The sequence below is a fragment of the Paramormyrops kingsleyae genome, chromosome 11 (genome assembly GCF_048594095.1).
Source record: "Paramormyrops kingsleyae isolate MSU_618 chromosome 11, PKINGS_0.4, whole genome shotgun sequence".
NCBI classification, from domain to species: domain Eukaryota; kingdom Metazoa; phylum Chordata; class Actinopteri; order Osteoglossiformes; family Mormyridae; genus Paramormyrops; species Paramormyrops kingsleyae.
In genome coordinates, this window is record NC_132807.1 from 8,752,620 (window position 1) to 8,774,415 (window position 21,796).

Consider the following 21,796-nt stretch of genomic DNA (forward strand, 5'->3'; position numbering starts at 1 on the left):
TGGAAAAAAGTAACTTAGGCTACCAGTACATGTTGGTGATGTATATTAATGCTGCAAGGTCTCCTGAAGCTCTCCCTCTTTGATCTATAAACACCTCCAAATTAATTTTTCCCATAATGCAGCTTTTTTCCAGGGTAGGAATTCCTGAAGAAATAACCACTGATCAAGGTACTCATTTTAACTCAAAAATGATGAAAATGCTTCATTAGAAGTAGGGCATCACAGGGCGGAAAAGGAGTCCTTATCACCTTAAGACTGATCGACTTGCAGACTTATTCAAAAATATGCCATGCAAATTTCTGACAGATACTGGCAAGGACTGGGATAAATAAAAAAAATCCTGCAAAGTGGCAAGGGCCCTAGGTAGAAGTCCAGTGAGCAGGCTCTGAGAACTATAAAGTATCACATGCAGAAAAAGGTAAAAGTCAGATTTACCTTGTTATGTTAAAAGAATGGAAGGAGAGAGCACCTCTTGAATCTCCACGACCCTAAACCTACAGGATCCTCAGTAGTGAGTAAAGTTGAAATGGAAGAAGGTCAAAGAAGAAGTCAGAGTTGTAGTTAAGCCATCTGCCATTTCAACACCAACAGGAACTCAGACAAGGGTTCAGTGAGTTCCCAGTTCTTTGCCAGGACAAGTTGGGAAGGACTGATCTGGTAAAACATAGTATACTTCTCAAAGATGGAACACCGATAAGTCAGCAACCATACTGCACACCAGAGAGTTTTGTTTTGGCACTGAGAGGAAATGATCACCATGAGTCATTTGGGAACCAAGGATCCCTCTCAGAGTGAGTTGAGTAGCCCACTGATTATTATACCAAATAAAGATACTTCCATATGTTTTGTGTTGATTTCTGGAAGGACATTTATGTGTCAAAATGGTATGTCTATCCAGTGCCATGAATGGATGAGCTGTTACAGAATTGGCCAAGCTCTGTATGTTACTATACTTGATCTTTGTGGCTCTTGGCAGGTGGATGAGCGGACAAGGTCTACATCAATTTATGGTCATGCCGTTTGGTCTCTATGGAGTGCCAGCTACTTGCCAACCCTTAATGACCACGACTTCACTGCCTCTTTGGATGATATAGTCATTTATAGCATGACATGGAAAACCCATGCTGCCATGCCTGTAGCGTGCTGGAGAAGATTAATACGGTGAGGTTAACACTGAACCTCTGAAAATGTGTCTGGGCACAAAAATAAAGGATACAATATCTTGGGAACAATCTCAGAGTGAGACAAATTTGTCCACTAGGGGACAAGAAAGCGGCAATCCTGAACAGCCCATTGACAAGAACGAAGAAACAACAGGTTTGCTCATATCTCAGTCTTATGGGATGGTATGGAAGATAAATCCTTCAGTTTGCAACTGTTGCTGAACCTCATTCAAACCTCACCATCAAAGCAAGCAGCAGCCCGGTAAAATGGAGCCTAACAAGTACAGAGGCACTCATAACATTAAAAGGCCTTGGTTTCCTCCCCTGTACTGTAAAGTCCAAACTTCAAGGAAAGGTTCCTGGTACAAGTGGATGCATCTGAAGTTAGAAATGGAGCAGACCTTGCCCAGGGTTTGGAGGCAGCAAATTGCTGTCTAGGGATACCCGATGCTCTTCAACAGAATAAGAATGTCTTGCTGTCAAGGTGACCCTAGATCGTTTGGGACCAGAATTTGATTTCAAGATAGATCAGTGGACTCTAAGTTGGATGCATACTCTGAAAAATAATAATGCAAGAATCACCTGGTGGTACCTGGTTCTTCAACCATTTGGGATTCAGATCCATCAAAGACCTGGGAAGAAGAATATACTTGCAGATTTCTTGTCAAGATCGCTGCCTTTGGATAATCTGGAAGAAGAGGAAAGGCTGCGGGAATGACAGTGGGCATTGGACCCCCGTCCTGTTCTTCTTTCACGTTGCTCAGTGCTCAGACACTATGATCTGCTTTTCATTTTCATCAGCTGAGTACTTTGTTGTGAGGCATGTTGCCTTGAGGGTTATACTACAAAATTATTATTTATTATTTAAAGACTAAGGTATATGAATTCCAGCATAATTCAGTCCATTATACATTCATATAGCTATATAGACCATTAAATGCCAACACCCACAGAGTAGGTTACATGTAGTATTACCAGTTTATTTTCATTTCCTTTCACATAGTATTTTCTTGCGTGTCATCATGTTATTGTCATGCTGTTGATTGTGTGGTCCACTCCCTGCTGCCTCTGGTCCTAAACAGATACAGCATTCTCAGCGTGTTTAAGAAACTGCCAGGTTGTTTTCCGGTATGCGCATTTGCATAGCAGGAGCAACCATCAGTGGAGGTAGTTATATATGTATATAATATGGTAATACATGTGAATATTACTCCGTGTATGGTTACTCAACATTGGTGGGTGATATTGCCTCAAAGTAATAATCATGTTTTTGTACAAATATTCATATTTATATTCGTATTATTATATTCATGAAATTGCGTCAGTGGATTAAGCACCAGATGGACTAGTCTAATGAGGGGTGGAGATTAAAGTGTATAAGTTCTGCAAGGGGGTGAATTGAGGGCGTGTGTAAAAGAGCTACATTGTTGTTGGCCGTGTCATATATATCCTATAGCCTGCTGTTTTGTGTGTTTTTACCTTTGCAAAAAATAAATCACAATTACAATACAGTCAAACCTCGGATTGCGAGTAACTTGGTTTGGCAGTATTTTGCAAGACGAGCAAAAATTTGTAAAAAATTTTACCTTGATAAACGAATGAGGTCTTGCAATACGAGTATTACGTATACACTTTGTCTGCCGAGCGTCACGTGATCACAACTGAGCCGATGGTTCTTCTCTCTCTCTTGCTGCGGGACTGTGGGTACTCGTTTCCGAAGCTTGGTCTCAGACGGCGTGCCTAACTCGTATAGTCAAAATTTAGTAGAAAAGCACTATCCGAATAAGGGTGTAGCAGTGCGAGCGATGAATCTGTTTAACAATGCAATGTCCACATTTCCGCGAAATCGAAAAGGAGGCAAAAGTGGCTGTCATTGGATAGGTTCCTTGTTAAAATCGCACAAAAAGAAAAAGATTCCAGTGAGCCAACAGATAGCAGTGATTCCGTTAGTTATAGTGAAAGTCGTCCTACAAAATAACCCTCCTCTTCTCTGTCTTGTCTCCCTCACACCATCCACAATTCTTTTCAAAGGTAAAGTGCAGGTTAATTTGTTTTATGCATTTTGTGCTTTATATTTTGTTCTTGCTCATTTTGTTCATCATTTTTTATGAATATTTTTGGGTTGTGGAATTATTTCTAATGAGAAAATTGACTTTGATATACGAGTGCTTTGGATTATGAGCACATTTCCGGAACGAATTATGCTCGCAGTCCGAGGTTTTACTGTATAGTGCTTTTTGAGGCCATGCCATTTGTTTAACTGAACTGGGTGTCTCACCATGTACCGTCTTACACACAGAGCTGCCTTGAATTTATCGCATATCCATTAGTTACATAAAATCATTTCCTATACGTTTAACCTGGTTATCTCCTTTCCTCTTTGACGTGACTGCTTCCCAAGGGGCTCTTCCTGCACGATACCCAGAGTAGCTGTGTCTCAGGGTCCTGGAGGCCCTGTGAGGAGTATCTTTGCAGAATTCTCTCTGATGTCTGATGTGTCTAATTTTCCCCCCATTTGTCGTGCAGGATCGGGGTGAGCAGCAATGCCAGGCGTGTGAGCAGCCAGCCATGGCGCACAGGAAGCCGACGGGTACCAGCAGCAGCATGGCGGAGCCCCGTGCCCGGGCCTGTTCCGCGCCTTTCCCTAACAAGGAGCGGGCAGAGGGACCTCAGACCCCTCCGCATTCCTACGGTGGCCCTCAGGGGCCTGGGCTGACAGACAGCAGGCCAGCCACACCCGAGGGCGCATGTGGTGACTGCCCTGCCCACCCCGACAGCATGGATGGGGACTCCAGCTCCGACTATGTCAACAACACATCTGACGAGGAAGACGAGGAAGAAGACTACGATGAGGGCTTGCCCGAAGAGGATGAGGCCGTGACGTACTACATCCGTTACTGCCCCGAGGACGACAGCTACATGGAGGGGGTGGATTGCGGTGATGGCAACTATGCCTCCACCCACCCAGGGCCGCCAGCCGACACTGACGAGTGCCAGGAAGCGGTGGAGGAGTGGGCGGGGCAGGAGCCACTGGAGCGGGACCTGGGCACGCAGGGATACGAAGGCAGCCTGGAGCCGGACCTCCAGTGCCAGGAACTGCCGAGAGATGTAGGTGAGGAAGAGGAGGACGTTGAGGGGAGTGAAGGATACTGTCCCAACGAAGAGGAAGATGAGGGTGAGGGCGGCTGCTACACGGGAGATTACTATGCCCCCACAGACAACGGGAACGTGGTGCCAGATGAGGCTGAGGAGGACATTGACCAGATTGTAGCAGAGATCAAGATGAGCATGAGCGTGGGAAGCCTGAGCAGCAGTACTGAGCCCAGCCCGGAGGAGCCGGCCCCACCCCCTGAGCCGGCGCCCCGCTCCCTGCACTGCCACGAGGGCCGCCCTCGCTCCCTCAACCTCCCCCCGGCACGGCACAACCCCGAGCCTCCGAGAGGATTCAGTGGCCGGGCACGCACCCCGGACGATAGGGCACAGTGGGCACAGGAGCAGGTGAGGCCTGCTCCTGTCACATGTTTCCATTGCATGTTTCCTTTGCATATTCCCATCGCATGTCTTCATTGCATGTTCCCATCACATGTTCCAGCTATGGCTGTACTGACTTCAGTCTTTCCTTGTGTTGTCAGTACACTCAAATCTCACAAAGATCACATGAAGGGAAGAGAGCAGAAACTTCCAGGCTTGACAGAGCTGTAGGGTGTGTTCCTCTAACAGCAGATTTTGCAATAATCTGAGGGCATTTCTCAGACTGAGTTGTACTTCCGCTTTGATCTCAGTACCTTTGACTGTTTGAGTGTTCAGCACGTTTCAGACAAAAGAAATGTTCTTTTGTGAGTCTAGACAAGCGAAACAGGGTGAAGCACAGAGCCCCGTATCAGGCTAGTAATAACATTGTCGGGATGAAAGGAAAATTAGGGCAAGGTTAAGATGACCCTCCTCTGTAGGGGCATATGGAACACGAGACCAGCAGCTCTCTACTACAAACCAACACAAAGCTTCTCCATAATGCTTTTAAAGCCAAAGTCAAGCCAGCATTCATTTCACACGTGTCCCTTGGCAAATGGTTTACACTGGCATGCATCGACACGCAACTTTGATGTCTTGAGAATCACAACAGGACTGTTTTTGGTATAAATTAAAGCAGGGTCATATTATAAGAATGCACAGTAATAAGGTGATTCTCCTGGGCCACAGAAACACCAAATTATATTATGAGTTCTCGGGACACGCCGTGTGTACCTTACAAGTAAGCACAACACTCTATACAAGAAATTTGATACCAATTGTAGCCACAGGCCAAATGGTTCACGGAGAATCGATTTTCCATGGTTTTCTTGCCATCAGATCTGATGCTGTGAAATTATTTCTTAGGAATACATTGGTCTACAAGTGGACTCTTGGTGATACCCCCCCCCCCCCCCATGCACAGACAGCGCTGGAATGAAACTGCTGCATATTTCCTCTATTGCTGAATAATGGATATAATGACAGTCGTAGGTCTATGGCTGGCATTAAAAATGCACTAGGACATTTAAACATTGCAGTACAAAATGTGCTGCTGTATAAAAAATTGTTTTGCTCATCCTCGGGGCTATAACCATCCGAGAAATTGAATGTTTTTACATTGAATTTTTCTAGACGTAAGATGTTGTTTTCTGTTTTAAATGTCATACTTGTGTTGTGGGGAAATGAGGCGTACAGCCTGCGGCTGCACCAATACTGGGACTGGGGCGGAGCCCAGATTGCTGTCTGAGCGGCGACACCACCTGGCGCCGGGTCTGGTTGCCGCTCGCCACCCACAGGCACCCGGCGGAGCGGATCGCCCACGTCAGCTGCCACAGCTGCCTCCTCAAGGTCGCGTGGCCTGGCTCGTCTGGATCTCGTGGCAGGGCGTCGCAGCTGAAACAGATTGGAATGAGGAAAAGGGAGTTATTTATGACCTAGGGACAGATGGGGTATTTCAACAGACCCCTCCACCCCCCCCCCCTCTCTGAAAATGCTTCCCAGACCTCCCAGCTGAGGCCACTGCAGAACTCTGTCCATCCACTGGAACTGTGGGGGTCGCTTGCATCAGCCAAGATAGACCCCCCCACACACACAAAAGGCCCTTGCAGTCTACCTTTTTTATTGCCAAAGACCCCGCCCACTACAGCAAACAGACTTACAGCCTGTTTCTCTGTCTCTTCCAAGACAGATCCGCCAATCCATCCATCCGGCTTCCAAAACTGCTTTTCTGCTACAGGGTCATGGTCAGTGCGGCGTTACAACCGTCCAGTTAAACACCTAATGAATCTGATTAGCTGACTGAGCAGCGGCCGGGGCTATAAGGTGAGGAAAGACAGGAGCAGACAGGTCGAGATTTAGTAGATGTGAAATTACAACAACTGTCTCAGATTTGATAACTGATGCAATTAGTTCCACATCAGAGTCAGAGAGTCTGTTTGATGAGATGGAACAGCAGCTATTCCGATGGATGGATTGACACGCGACACCGAGGACATGGACGCCACCCGCCTCGCTCGTCCATGGACGACTCGATAAATAAGCCATTAGGATTGATTTGGTGAGGGGCTCAGTGTCCAATATGAAAGGTCTGAGGCCTACAGAGGGCGAGCATAAGAAATGCTGACATTTCAGGCATCGGGGAAGGTGCTGAATGACAGGCTTCGCATCGCCCACATGTATTATTTATTATTTTCATATTTTTGTTTCAGGAACCGGGGATGTTTGAAATAGCTGCTGGGGTGGCAGTGTGGCGCTGAGCTGACGTCTGTGTGTGTGACTGTCTGAGCCAAACGCAGATAAGAGGCTGCTTGTCTCCCCATCACGCAGTCAGCGTCTCTGTATCTCAGCCCGGCTTATAAGCTCTTCCGTTCCTATTCTCACTTAGAATCATCAAACCGGTTGCTGCCCCCTGACTTCTTGTTCAGAGAGCTCATTTACTTAAATTTTGCTTCTCGTTGCCGTGACGGCCAGCACTGCCCATCCTAATGGCCCTGACAGTCTAGCTTTCCCTCCCCCTGTCCCTTGAAGGATGCCGCCGTCTTGTTCTCCAGCCTCATGCTCACGGCACTGCATTTCCACACAGGTATCTAATAGCGCAGAGCAGCCCAGAAAACAGCAGCGTTCAGACCTCAATGGGCCTCTGGAGAACAACAATGTCCCTGAGGTGAGTGGGCCGTTCTGTCTTTGTAGGGAATGGGGGCTGGTTATCGCAAGAGCATGCTGGGAATTCTGTACCTCGCTGAGTTGCTATGGGCTCCTGGTGGCTTCTGATTTGCCAGATTGCAGTTGAACAAGCCAATCAGATACTGCATGCAATGTGAGGCTAAAAGCTAGTCTTGCTGCGGTGACCCAGCCTTTGTGAGGTTGTGAAACATTTTTCTATTTGTCTGAGGCCACGGCAGCAAGCGGCCTTGACAGGAATCTTCGGTGTCCTTTACTGATGCTGAGAGATCGTTTCTGCTTAAGAACGAAGCCCAGTGCTTACAGGGCACGATACCTGGATCCGAAAGTCCACTTATCCCTTGGAAGAAATGACCTTCGCGAAAAAAATACTTTGAACGGCAATTGGGTCAGCTGTAAGCCGTTATCCTCAGAAAGCTCCCTGGTCGCTTGCGTGGGCCGAGCGGCTCCTAAGCCACGTGTCTCCCTCAGTCTCTCTGATTAAGTTCTGTAGCTCGATCATAGAGCTGTACTGGTTCGCAGGATGGTCTGCAGGCCGGTGGGACCTAACACAGTCCACTGAGAGCCTCGCTGCCTTTCTGCTGTCCGCGCGAGCCCTTCCACGCCAACAAAGGCGTTAGCGGAGCTGCGGGGAGCTCATTTTCAGGCTGTGACTGGCACGACGTGGGCGCTGCCTTTCGGGGGGCGGGGGGCAGTTATTGTAAGATCCGGAGCTGTTGTTCAGCTGTCAGGGGGTTGCTCACACACCCGGTCACACGGCTCATGGTAAGAGACACTGTTAGTCTGATAGTGGGTTGCAGCCACAGGTCGACAGCCATCTGCTGTGTGTCTGAAAATCCACTTCATCCTGGGTTAATTTACATTCTTATACTTCTCAAGATGAATTAATAGAATAGTCAGCCGTTTGTTTCGCAAATGCTTCATTAATTCATTTCCTTCCACTCCCATCAGAGTGGAATAGATATTCTGTTTATTTTCCCTGCTTTGTTTTGCTTTCGTCTTGGTGTGAAAATAGCCAAATATACGAACAGTATTCAGATGCTCCTCGCCTTACGATGGGGTTATGTTCCGATGAGCACATCGTAAGTTGAAGAAAGCGTAAGTGGAATATGAATATGATATGATTTGACACATTTGTGTGTTTAGTAGACAGAATGGGCCTGGGAAAATCTGGCTAAATAATCCCTTACGCATCGCAAAGTCGAAATATCGTAAGTGGAACCGTCGTAAAGCGAGGAGCGTCAGTATGCGTGTGTAAGGCGATTCCTGTTCCTGGGTGTGGAATGTTGGGGGCCTTCATGTTCCCGCAGTGCCTCTCATTGACACCTCCTCGTGTTTTGCAGCAAACGAAGAAGACGACGTTCCCCAGCTTTGTGGATGGTGAGTGGCTGTCTTTCTCCTCTCGGCCTCCTAAACTGCTCATGACATTTTAATCTGTTAAAAAAAAAAAACACTAATCAATTCAGCAACGTCAGAAACAAATACAACGTCCAAAACAGATTAGAGGGTGTGTTGGGACAGTGATCCAAAGTGATGTGGAAAAGTGGTGTTCTTTTTCTGAGGTTATTAAAATTGCAAAACCTAACAGCATGTAGGGACTGTGACTGTTTGAAAATTGTACCGAATGGGGAAATACTTGAAAGGGAATTGATTTCTGTATTGGGAATGATATTGCAGCATCAAAAAGCCACCTGTCAGTAGTGGATGTCTGTTGCTCTGGTCACATGGGCAGATGGTCTGGGTCTGTTATTAGATAATCCGTCATTATCTGGGTCCGTCATTGGACAGTCAGCTATTCCGGGTCTGTCATTGGACATTCAGTTGTTCTGGCCCTGTCATTGGACAATCAGCTGTTCCAGGTCTGTCATTGGGCAATTAGTGAGGCAGGCGGTTTTTGAAAGGGTCTTTTCCTTGCTTACTGGCACTGGCCTCCCCTCAGTGCCCCCCCCCCAAACACACCCATCCAATGCCCTGTTCCTCTGCACACCTCCATCCACTATCCTCCATCTGCACACTATCCAACAACCAAAACACAGTACCGAACAGGAAATGCTACATCCTTCCATCTGTTTGTGCAGTATTCCTACATACACGCGTCTGTTTCACAAGAAAAATCCTGAAATAATACAACTAGTGTAAATAACTGTAATGTCCCTAATTAAATGGTGCCCTAGGCGATCGCCTATGTCGCCTATAGACCCGGCCAGCCCTGGACCAAAGGAAGCTGCATTATGTTGTGTTACAGTATCTGTTTCAGGGGTGTTTGGGGATTAGCCTGTGGATTTACGTAGGTTTTTTTATATATATATGTATAAATTATCATTATTTGCTCATTGAGACAGAAATACAACATAGTCAGAATCCAGTTGCCTCACCCCCCAGTGTGCTAAAAGCCACACAGCAGAAAAAAGACATGTATTTCACTCTAATCATAGCTTTCCTTCACTACGGTGTTATTTTGGTCCTGTGAATGAGACCTGTGGAGAATTCCTGGAGAAAGCAAAACAGCATAAAGGCCCAGTAATCAGACAGGCATGATAGACTCCTCCCCCACAAAATTCACACACCCAGCTGAGAATCTGTATGCTAATCTGTATATGAGACAGCGGGCAGACTGGGGAGCCATCAGTGCTCAGCACTCTGGTGGCTTCTGACTGCCTGACGGACTTGACCGACAGCCACACGGGGGACGTCCCGATAGTGTCCGGACGAGGTGACTGACGAGCCCCAAATACTCTTAGATTAAACTACACCATGCTGTTAAAAACAAGTGGTGAAACAAGAACAGCAATGTTTCCAGTGTGGATTTGTTTATTCTGTTTAGGGGATTGTAATGTTATAAATAATTGAAAATGTGTTTGTGCAATTTTTTTACTTACTCGTGATGAATGAGAATTCCAGTGCATGTGATTGCTGTGGGTAAACATGGCCGCCTGTCTCGCTGTCCTCCCCTGAGTTGCTTCTATATTCTCTGTCCATCTGTCTTTCAGTCCCTGGGCCCTGTGAGCCTGAGGACCTCATCGACGGCATCATCTTCGCTGCCAATTACCTGGGCTCCACCCAGCTGCTTTCAGAGCGAAACCCATCCAAAAACATCCGTATGATGCAGGCCCAGGAGGCCGTGAGCCGGGTGAAGGTAAGCCCCCCCTGGAGGACCCCGGAGCGTGCTGTCTATGGCGGCGCCGGGTGGGAATCGGGAAAGGTCTTGATATCCAGATCAAATTTCCTTGCCGCTCAGTGACTCCTCCCAGACTGTTATCCCTGCTGCTGTCCTGATACTGGTACAGACCCCGTGTTCCTGTGTTTTGCTGACGCTGATAACAGTGGTAAGATTAAAGTGCCCGAGCGTCTGTCCATGGATTTGCCTGCACAAAAACACCGAGGCCAAGGGGACACTCAGTAACGGAGTTAAACAATGAGCGTAAATGTGGTAATCAGAGGAAAATCCATATGCTAACCGGCACGGCTTCAACATACCCAGAAGAGACACACTGTGGCCAAGTTAAGAGACCTTAACTTAAGAGACCAAAGCATGCTGTCATATGGATTGGAAGATTTAAAAGTGCAGCATTCACCCAGACAGCTGTCTTGTGCAGTGAATGCCCTGGCAGTGACGGCTTTACCGCTTCGGCGTGCAGACGCTGTTCACGCATCCGCTCTATGTGTCTGATCCCACCGTGTGGCCCAGCTGCGTTTGCTGTTCAGTTATTAATGTGCTCCCCCATGAGTGGGCTGGGGTCCCTGGTGTTCTGGTGTCCGCTGTATGCCTATGTGTTACCCTGTGCTTCTGCTTTTCTACGTCCCCCGTCCCCCCCCCCACAGAGTCTGGGGTCACTGCATCCCCAACACCCCCATTCATTTCCCAGTGAATGTCACATGACTATTTGGGGGATACGAGGTAGCTCTTAATGTGCCACTAGAGCATGTGAACTGCAGGTACCACATTCCCCCCCCCCACAAAACCTAAATGAAATTTAGGGGCTTCTGAGTGTAATTTGCATTTAAGGGCTGATTATCAACCTCCTGTTGAAAGGAAATTCAGCCCCTTTCGTGTAACTGTCAGAAGCCACTGGAAATGAAACCATGGCAGCACTTAAATGCCATAAGCCCCCCCCCCCACCCAGCCAGCCTCAGTTTCTCCTCAAAGTTTTTTTTCGCGGAAGATGGATAGTGGTTCACTTCAGCAAACCGACAAGTCGCCTCTGTTAGGGAGACTGTGCCCCCCCCGCCCTCTCACAGTGCCCCCCCAGCCCTCTCACAGTGCCCCCCCACACAATAAAGGTGGGGAGGAGAGGGGGGTGCTGGCCAAATGGCAGCGCTGCAGGTTTATAACACTATTATTGTTTATTTATGTGTGTTTTTAAATCCGCTGCCTGTAATTGTTGCAGTATTTATGTCCCCCCCCTTCCCCCAAATGCCTTGGCTCGGCTCCCCCTTGCCGGGTGGATGCCGATGTCCTTCTCACGTTAAGGGAGACTGACAGTGGAGGTGGAGAACAAAGTCCTCCCCAGGGACGATTTATGTTAAGTAAATTTGGCCAGACAGCTTCAGGATATGTACTTCATCGATCGGGGCACCCCCCATGACGGAAAAGGCCTCTTAAAGAGACGCTGACGTCCAGCCTCTCAGTTTCACTGAGGGCGGAGAATTCTGAATGGTGGGGTTCATGGGTCCATCCAGGAGAAAGGGGCGCACGGAGGGGAGGGTCTTGTGAATGAACGTCGGCATGCCATTGGTCGAAGGGGAAGTAGACTCCCCAGAGAGAAGGCCTATCCCCAGACACTCACTAGCTGAAACACTACAGGATTGGTCCCATATCCAGAAGCCCACGGGAGCTGCATGAGAACCTCACCAGCTTTGTTCAGGAGCAGGAGGCGAGGTGACTCACCACACAGCATCATAATCCTTCACTTCAAACCCACCAGCATCCAGTGCAGTCACTCTCAGCAGCCAATTGCACTGGAGAGGTTCAGGGAGGGGCAGGGACACAGGCGGGCGGAAATTTGCTCATGACACGCCCCTGCATTGTTGCAAATGAGTCCTTCACCTGGGATGAGTCACTGGTGGGGTACTGATGGGCGTGGGGTCCATGGACCAGGGTCGCACCCTCAGGCAGGCCGGGTAATTGGTGTAGGAGCTCTGCTCTGGCCCAGCTGTGTCACATGGGTAAGCGGCGACAGTTGGAGTGGCAGGTTTGTGTGGCTCGAGGGCCTCGTGCTTCAGCAGATGGACATGCTGCTGACCTTGTGGATGGGATGTGTCTGGTTGCTCTTGGGTGGGTATTGTATGCAGCCTACACGTGTTCTGTTGGTTATATCCAATTTGCTTTTTAAAAAATCTATTCCCAAGGAGTCGATCCATGTTTGCATGCCGTCCGGTTTGCTTAAGGCCAAAGAGAAAGAGCAATTATGCTTTGCTAATTGCTGTTTTGGTTCGTTAGCACAGAACACAGCGCTGCCATCTCACCTTGGGCCTTTGCAAGGGGCATGGCAGAACTCATGTTTGGTTCTGTTCATGTTTTTTTTTTAATTTGTAATTTTTTTCCCTTGTGCCTTAATTTCTTTTACTTTGATTCCCGCATCTATGCCGTGTCTGATGACCCCGTTTCTGTCCCGACGCCTTCCAGAGGGTTCAGAAGGCTGCCAAAATCAAGAAGAAGGTGGTGTGTAAAAAAAAAAAAAAATACCCCAGCAAGACCCAACAGAAAAGCACGGTGTCCCCCTTCATGTCCATCTCGCTGTCCGTCCTGTCACCCGAGGCCCCTGGGTTCAGAGCTGAGTGACGCAGATCTGGCACCCCGTCCTGAGCGACGCAGATCTGGCACCCCGTCTCTAGCGCCAGCCAGGGGAATTAGCTGGATTTGTGTCTATAGGATTCCTGTAACTTTATCTCCATAACATCTTGATTAGCTCATGTACTGCAATTTAAACCAAGTGTACAAATTTACATATCCAAAAATGATATGATGGAAAAAGAACCTGTTCATTTTATATACTAAAAAGATGAATTAACATCTTCTCCATAGCAGATGTCTCTGAATGAGCTAAATTACACTGAACCTGCTGTCCTGACAGGCTGTTTATTGTGCTCAGTGTGAAGCCAGTGGGCTCTCTCTGATTGGTTGGTTTGCTTGTATGTAAAACACCCGTCATGGCCAGACCCTGCGCCCTCCCCATCCTTGTCGGACAGTGTCGTGTGTATGTATCTCTGAGCTCATGTCCCACCACAGCTTGCTCTGCATGCCTCAGCCTCTCAGTGTTTTCCTCTTGCTTCAGTTCTCTCATTTTTCATTGGTTAAAACATGCATATTCGCTCCCAGGTCTCCAGATAAGAGTTTGCCTCCTGTTGCTCCGAGCTGTGTGGCTTGCCGGCCCTTTCGGCCAAAGCCTGGACGGCAGAGGCACCGTCAGCGGGTGTCGGAGGGCAGATGGCCCCCGTGAGGTGCCGCTATGAAAAGCCGTGTGGAGGAGCAGTGTGCATGAACTGCATGCAATCCACGGTCGCAGGAGAGCCAGCCAGCTCTCACTGCAGTCATTCGCACTCAGTGCATTTGTCAGAGCATGTCTGCCTTTAGCTTTCCTAAGGTTTGTGTAGTAGGTAGACCTAGTTAGCAGTTTAATTTCTCTTTATAAGAAGAATAAGGCCCTACTAGCTGGTGCATAAAATTACCAGCCTTCCTGGTGAGCGATCCCCAGCGTCCCAGCTTGTATTATTACCCAGTATATTAGCATGTAGCGCAGGAGGGATTCCAAATTGCTTTACTAAGGGTTGCATTATTTGTCATGGCCACTGGGAGGCGCCCTAATGTGTCTTCTGCCTTCTCTGCCTCTCCTCCTTTTTAGAACTTGGATGGTGATGGCCAGACCCTCACAGAGGTGGACCTCTTTATCTCCACACAGAGGATCAAGGTGCTGAATGCCGACTCACAGGTGAGATGTTCCTTCAGTGTGGGAGGAGCTTAGGGAGACCGCACTGTCATCCTCCGCAGCATCGCAGCCCCTCCAGTCATACACCCTTTTATAGATTCCTTAGCAGATTATTGCATCTGTTCCTACATGATTTCAAGGACATGGACCCTTTTTGGCTCCAGTCCAGTGCACTTAAACTCTTCTGCATAAATGGCGAAACTCTCAAATTGCTTCAGATAAAAGCCTCAGGCCAACAACAGTGTGCCGTCAAATCTTCCTGTGCAGACAGATGTCACTCATCTGCAAATTCACCTGCGTTGCATTCCAGTGCATTTCTTACCGATGAAACCCTTTACTATAGTGGCAGTGCCGCTTCCCTCCATCTGGGCTTGTTTCCATCTGAGCCTCAGCTGAACGAGCCTGACAGACTGACAGAAATGCTCGATGTTTTCAAAGCCAACGACGACAACCTGGCTGGTATATCGATTCATATTAGGGCTCCCGTGTCAGATCTAGCGATTTTCCACCATGGAACGTTTGTATAAATGTCACCGGCTATCCCTGAAGCTGTTTTATACTCATGGATGAGGGAGGATTGATTAAATATGCTGATCCTTCATAGCATTTCCACCTTTCTGTGAAGTCGAGATGGTAACGGGCGCTGGTGCTCAGACCGTTTTAAAACCACGTACCAGACTTGCCCATTTCTGAAACTGCAGAGAATGGTGCAGAGTTATCTTCCAGTAACCATTTTGAAACAGCACACTGTCTGTAATTCACAGGAGCTGCATAGCAGATGGGTGCAGAGGCGGCAGGGAAGGGTTCAAGGTGGCCTTGTGTAGCTTCCCAGTGTGTCATGTATGTATTTATGATGTAATTATAATGAATCAATTGCAGGGATATCGATCCAACGGCAGAGAGTACCGTGACTTCCTATCACGCATGTTATTGTTGTTTTCAGAGGAGGAGATTTCAGGTCCAGAGAGTACAAATCCAGACCAAGATTTTGTTTCAACCCACCAGTTGAGAATAACGAGTCACAGTCAACCAACTGATTGGTTGAAGCAAAATATTGGTCTGGATTTGTACTCACTGGACCTGAAATCTCCTCCTCTGGTTGTTTTTATGAAGTTTTGGTGTCAGGTGTGGTGGGAACCTGGATGACAGGACTGTCACACACGGCAAGTGACAGGTGAACAGGCTGATTACTGTAGCCAGGAGGGCAGGGCCCGCTATGACCCGGAATGTCCCAGGTTAGGCGGGGCGGCCATGTTGCCTTGTGGCTTTGGGTCCTCGTGCTCTAGCGGCTGTCCTTGGATTCCAGGAGACGATGATGGACAACGCCCTGCGCACCATCTCCTACATCGCGGACATCGGGAACATCGTGGTGCTGATGGCGCGCCGGCGCATGCCCCGCACCGCCTCGCAGGACTGCATCGAGACCACGCCTGGCGGCAGCGAGGGCAAGAAGCAGTACAAGATGATCTGTCACGTGTTCGAGTCGGAGGACGTGAGTGGCTCCCGCGGGGCTCTGCTGACTCACCTGACCGCGCGGCGTTTACTGCCTGCCTGCTCTCTGCGTCACTGCTGGGAGCGGATGGGGGACTCGGCTCCCCCACACCTCGGAGGTTGCCAGCTCTCTCTGTGTGCGGTTTCTGCGCTCGTTTATTCTGCTCCCTGTCGTTTCCACCTGTTGCCCAGTCTGTCATTCTGAATTGCCCTCTGTGTTTTTTGACAGCTTTGCAAGGAGCTAGAATCCTGCTTCGTGTGTCCCAGTGCACCCTGGGACAGAGTCCAGGACACAGTACCCTTTAATGGAAAAAGCAGTTATTTAAAATTTTTTTAAAAAAGGCAGGGTTGTAATAAGTGAAGCTTGTTTTGTTTGTGGTCCCTCTTGTGCTTTGGGCGCTGTATCACGGATCAACAAATGTGGAATGATGGGGACCGGGCCCTGCGTTTGGGGAAAACGAGCTGGGTGGCCACACGAGTTGGTGCTGGAGAGATAAAATGAATTGTGTTCCTGAAAAATACCAGAGCTCTGGGCAAGGCTGGGTGTTGGGTCGGGGAGCCCTGGTGGGGGGGGCTGCGCAGCCGCGTGGTGCAGCACGCAGCCGAGGGGCGCCCTGCAGACGGTGAAGTCTCCCGCGACCCAACCCTGCATTGCAGTCCCACTCCTCCACCCCCAAACCCCGTCCAGCTAAAAACAGCACTGCTTTATATATACCCTATTCAGAAGAGTAATGAACAGGCTTTTGCCTGCCTCATTTTTGTACGTCTGGAGAGTTTTGTAGGGCAGAGTACTCTCAAATGCCGCAGTCGTAGAAAAAATTTTTTGTAAATTAATGCATATATTCAAAGCATCTCCTTTAAAAATGGACCCTCTGTGGGCAGACCGAAGCCTCACTCTGCATCTTACCTGCACAGTCATCACTGGGGGTCCCGCAGGGCGGATCGTGTGTGTGGGCAGGCTCCTCTGTGCATAAGCACTGTCGGATTGACCTGCCGGTTACTGGCTCTCTGCCAGTGGTCACAGGAGCCACGGGCAGCATGTGGGTACCCATGTGTGCACGACCTTACTGCAGTTTCACCTTTTACTGATATAAAGGCTGAGATAAATCATCTTTTGGAAGCCTGTTTTACTTGGGCTATAGCAGTAAGCCTGTTTTATTTGGGCTTTGGCAGTAAGCCTGTTTTACTTGGGCTATGGCAGTAAGCCTGTTTTACTTGGGCTATGGCAGTAAGCCTGTTTTATTTGGGCTATAGCAGTAAGCCTGTTTTATTTGGGCTTTGGCAGTAAGCCTGTTTTACTTCGGCTATGGCAGTAAGCCTGTTTTACTTGGGCTATGGCAGTAAGCCTGTTTTATTTGGGCTATGGCAGTAAGCCTGTTTTACTTGGGCTATGGCAGTAAGCCTGTTTTACTTGGGCTATGGCAGTAAGCCTGTTTTATTTGGGCTTTGGCAGTAAGCCTGTTTTACTTGGGCTATGGCAGTAAACCTGTTTTACTTGGGCTATGGCAGTAAGCCTGTTTTACTTGGGCTATGGCAGTAAGCCTGTTTTATTTGGGCTATGGCAGTAAGCCTGTTTTACTTGGGCTATGGCAGTAAGCCTGTTTTACTTGGGCTATAGCAGTAAGCCTGTTTTATTTGGGCTTTGGCAGTAAGCCTGTTTTACTTGGGCTATGGCAGTAAGCCTGTTTTACTTGGGCTATGGCAGTAAACCTGTTTTACTTGGGCTATGGCAGTAAGCCTGTTTTACTTGGGCTATGGCAGTAAGCCTGTTTTACTTGAGCTTTGGCAGTAAGCCCCCCCCCCCCTTCATCTCATCCAGATGTGTAAATTCTCCCAGACATGTCTGGGGTGCCAAACTCCCCTTGCGGGAAAGTGGTTGTGCGTGACCTTGCCGTGGCTCCCTCTGTCGCTCTCGTCAGTGTGCGGCAAAACTGGGGGCAGATAGCTGCACGTTTACAGTGAAAGACCCCCCGCCCCAGTGAGCCCTATTCGGCCCCCCACCCTGTCTTTAGCTTACATCAGGTTATTTCCTTTTTTTTGTGGGGGCAGCAGTATTGCGCTGGGCACCGACCCTCTTTCATTAGTATTGTTTCATCATTGCTTCTGGTTTCAGCTTCCTGCTCTCGTTGTCACTTCCTGTAACTTCTTACCCTGAAATATGCCCCCCCTTCAGGCACAGCTCATCGCCCAGTCCATAGGACAGGCATTCAGCGTGGCGTACCAAGAGTTCCTCAGAGCCAATGGCATCAACCCAGAAGATCTGAGTCAGAAGGAATACAGCGACATCATAAATACGCAGGAGATGTACAACGACGACCTCATCCACTTCTCCAATTCGGAAAACTGCAAAGAGGTTGGGGGAGGGCCCCTTGGGGGGTGGGGATGGGGGAGTGCTGGCTGTTTGGTGCCTCGTGGATGAGTAGGCCTGTTCTAGGCTCCTCCTGTGTGGTGATTCAGCTAGAACTAGTCTTTCTCAATCCGGTCCTCAGAGACCCGCAGGCAGTCTACATTTTTGCTACCCAGCCAGGAGCTGAGAGGGAGCACTGCAAGAGTGTAACTTTGGACTGAACACTGGGGGGTTGAGGTCCCCCCCACCCCCTCCATAATTTATGCCCATGGTGGACTGTCTGGCAGGGAGCTGGGTGGGAACAAAGACGTGGACCGTCTGTGGGTCCCCGAGGATCGGGTTGGGAAACACTGAGCTAGAACATGCCTGTGAGACGATGTCGGTCATGCTAATGCAGCAGTAACTGCCAAATGCAGGGCACCGCCGAGAACACAGCCTCGGAGTTTTTTGGAAGTTAAAAGCAAACCTCGCTTTCGTTTAGCCTCTTTTTGATCTGCTGTCTTCATTACTAGTCATCTTCCCTTTATCCTCGGTGTTCTCTGACATCATCCTGATGTTCCCATGATGTTTTGCATTGACCCCACTCCCTGGTCTCTGCGGTGGTGCCCCCCAGCTGCAGCTGGAGAAGCAGAAGGGTGAGATCCTGGGCGTGGTGATCGTCGAGTCCGGTTGGGGCTCCATCCTGCCCACCGTCATCCTGGCCAACATGATGAACGGCGGCCCGGCCGCCCGCTCCGGCAAGCTCAGCATCGGCGACCAGATCATGTCCGTCAACAAGACCAGCCTGGTGGGCCTGCCGCTCGCCACCTGCCAGGGCATCATCAAGGTAGAGTCGCGCGCATGTGCACCTGGTGTCGATGCGTTTGGGCAGCCACATGATAACCAGACAGGTCAGCAGACAGCAGAGTATTCAGGGAAGAGTTTGCGGGTTCAAACCCTAGGATAGCTTCTGCTGTGGGATCATTGACCTGAATTTGTCAAGTAAAAAAAATCTGTTTGCATTAATGCAAAAAACATTCATTTAAATAATTGAATGTAGAAATTTAATCGCAGATAGAGGGCCGTTCTTTACCAGCGGCCTGGATCTTACACCTCGTTCTCCCTCCCTGTGCGGCAGGGCTTGAAGAATCAGACTCAGGTGAAGTTAAACATCGTAAGCTGCCCCCCTGTCACCACTGTCCTCATCAAGCGTCCCGACCTCAAGTACCAGCTGGGCTTCAGCGTGCAGAATGGCATCGTGAGTATGGGGGGGGCGTCCCACATTTTCCGGGGCACCTGGAAAGTGCAGTGTTTCCCAACCCAGTCCTACAGGGAGCTGGAAGGGAGCACAAACGTGGACCTTCTAGATGTCCCCAAGGACCGGGTTGGGAAACTCTGGTTTAGACATTGGTTGGCTCAGAAAGGCGGGTAACCCAGAGTCTACAGGCTGTTTCATTTGCAGCAAATATTTTTCTTATCATTGACTTTGGTGGCGACCAATTGGTTTCTGGATTCAGACACAGATCCCTGACCCTAACCCCAACTCTAAAAACCCAACCCTGGTGAGATGCATAGCACCCCACTGCGCCCTTGGCAGGGACACCAGTACATTCTATGGCGAACACTTGATATGTCATTCAATCACAATGCATGAGAATTTACAGACATTCATTTACCTGACCTACCTTGACTATGGAAGGAAACGTATCGATACATTAAAGTGTGATGTCACACGCCCAGGGATTTGGTACTCGTATATTTGAGGCTTTCATTGCTCAGTGTTAGTGATACCTTTAAAAAATGTTCTTTGTGCCTTTTTTTTCTACTGGAATTCTGCACAAAACAATATGACTTTCTATAGGCAAATGAATATACTGTATATGATTTAATAAAACTTGGCAGCTTTGAGATGTGTTGATCAGCTCTGAGCCTCCTGCCGTAATGGCGCTTTCTGCGCTTCCCCTGCTTCCATAACTGCAGCTTTCTGCCATCTGTCATTATTAGGCTGCTCTCTATCTTGCTCTTTTTTATACGTCGAATTGTCAGGGTTTTAAATACCAGTTTGGTCAAAGCAGCTCCACACGTTTTATGTGGCCCATTGCCACATAATTACTTTTGCCATGGCCTCTGCTAAGGTGATCACTGATTCTGAGCCTTGGGTGGGACTCTTTTTGTCCAGTCCCTCTCCAGCTGTTGGTGTGCACCTGTGCCTCACTAGAGGTGACAAGTGACATTCAGGCGAGGTTACCGCAGTGTCGGTCTGACGAGTAGAGAAACTGACACCAGGCGCAGTGTTTGCAAATGTTATGATGAATTATATTGATTATGGATAATTATTTAATAAAAATACATTGAGGCTCCTCTGACATGTGGGAAATGATGGATAATGCAGAAAACATCTTTAATCTGCATATTGATTTGATCAGGCTTGTGCTCACAGATGTGCAGTGAATCTTGATGCTGAAGTCTTTCCATGCGCAGTTAATTTGTTTGCCCTGTTTCTGCATGGACAAGAGGGTATTGGGGTAGGTGTCACCTTAGGGGGGGAGTCAAGATGATTCAGGTGAAATGGACCGTTTTCCATGCAGATCTGCAGCCTCATGCGCGGAGGCATCGCGGAGCGAGGCGGAGTCCGGGTCGGCCACCGCATCATCGAGATTAACAGCCAGAGTGTGGTGGCCACGGCCCACGAGAAGATCGTCCAGGCCCTCTCCAACTCTGTCGGCGAGGTGAGTATGACGATACGCGCCTAGATTTAGGTGGTGGGGTAAGGGCGATGTTAGGGACATCCCCTGCCCCCCATCGTTTAGAGAGTGCTGAATTGCAATGTGTGTGGTTTCCAGCCTCCATGAAGCACAAATGTCATAAGTCTGTGGTTATAGTCCTAAACTTAGCAACATAAGACTGATACCAGATTGATACAGGGTCAGTCTGTCATATGAGTTATGTTAAAACACGATTACTGGGCTTATATGTGATATCTGCCAGACATTACAGTCCTTAGAACAGTAGCCTAACATAATGACATGGAGGTAAAATTATTATTCAAACAAAATTTAATTTGCCTCTCTTTTGACACCGGTACAATTAATTTATTTAGTTCCTGCAATTCCGAGAAAGCCAGTCTTGCCTGGCTATATCCGCAATCCTCTTCTGCCCCCTAGAGGTATAGAAAGAGTAATTCCTGCAGCAGGCTTGGGATTTAGTTACAGACTGAAAGAATCTTGAGGTGCTTTTCCACTGCACCTAGTACCGCACTATTGGTATTTTAAAAATCCATTGATTTCCACTGATTGCCGGTCCAAAACCAGTACCAATACTGAAGTACCATACCAGTCTTCTTGGTACTTCAGTACTTCGGGGTGGAACTTGCAGACGTGTTTATTGTCGATTGGTTATGCAAATAACCTACCTCGCAAACTCAAAATACAGCCTGAAAAAGTGTAGTTACAAACTCAAAAAAATACATTAAACTAAATTTTAAAATAAGTAATAATAATGGATGCATAAACAAAGGAAGAGACCCAAGCTTTAATTTCAACTAGTCAGAATGACAGATTCAACAACATGTGGTTGGCATGACAAGAAATAAAATATTCAAAATAAAAATTTCAAATATCGTTATGTTAATTTTTTTTTATCATAAATATTGCAATATTCATAAAGAAAAATTGGAATTAAACATTTCAATTCCAAGA

The 21,796-nt window shown here is 48.2% G+C and overlaps 1 protein-coding gene across 3 annotated transcripts in view; it reads left to right on the forward strand.

The window, feature by feature from the left end:
- Positions 1-21,796, forward strand: part of LOC111835104 (amyloid-beta A4 precursor protein-binding family A member 2) — a 55,672-nt gene that overhangs the window by 31,069 nt on the left and 2,807 nt on the right. Inside the window, exons 2-12 of one of the 3 annotated variants that reach the window (XM_023795061.2) lie at positions 3,690-4,661; positions 7,258-7,338; positions 8,699-8,735; positions 10,346-10,491; positions 12,982-13,017; positions 14,198-14,284; positions 15,588-15,773; positions 17,946-18,125; positions 18,733-18,945; positions 19,237-19,356; positions 20,687-20,827. In XM_023795061.2, coding sequence (XP_023650829.1) covers positions 3,732-4,661; positions 7,258-7,338; positions 8,699-8,735; positions 10,346-10,491; positions 12,982-13,017; positions 14,198-14,284; positions 15,588-15,773; positions 17,946-18,125; positions 18,733-18,945; positions 19,237-19,356; positions 20,687-20,827 — 2,157 coding nt within the window. In that variant the 5' untranslated portion in view covers positions 3,690-3,731. The remainder of the gene's footprint in view (positions 1-3,689; positions 4,662-7,257; positions 7,339-8,698; positions 8,736-10,345; positions 10,492-12,981; positions 13,018-14,197; positions 14,285-15,587; positions 15,774-17,945; positions 18,126-18,732; positions 18,946-19,236; positions 19,357-20,686; positions 20,828-21,796) is intronic. The other 2 variants (XM_072717983.1, XM_072717985.1) reach the window with 2 other exon arrangements.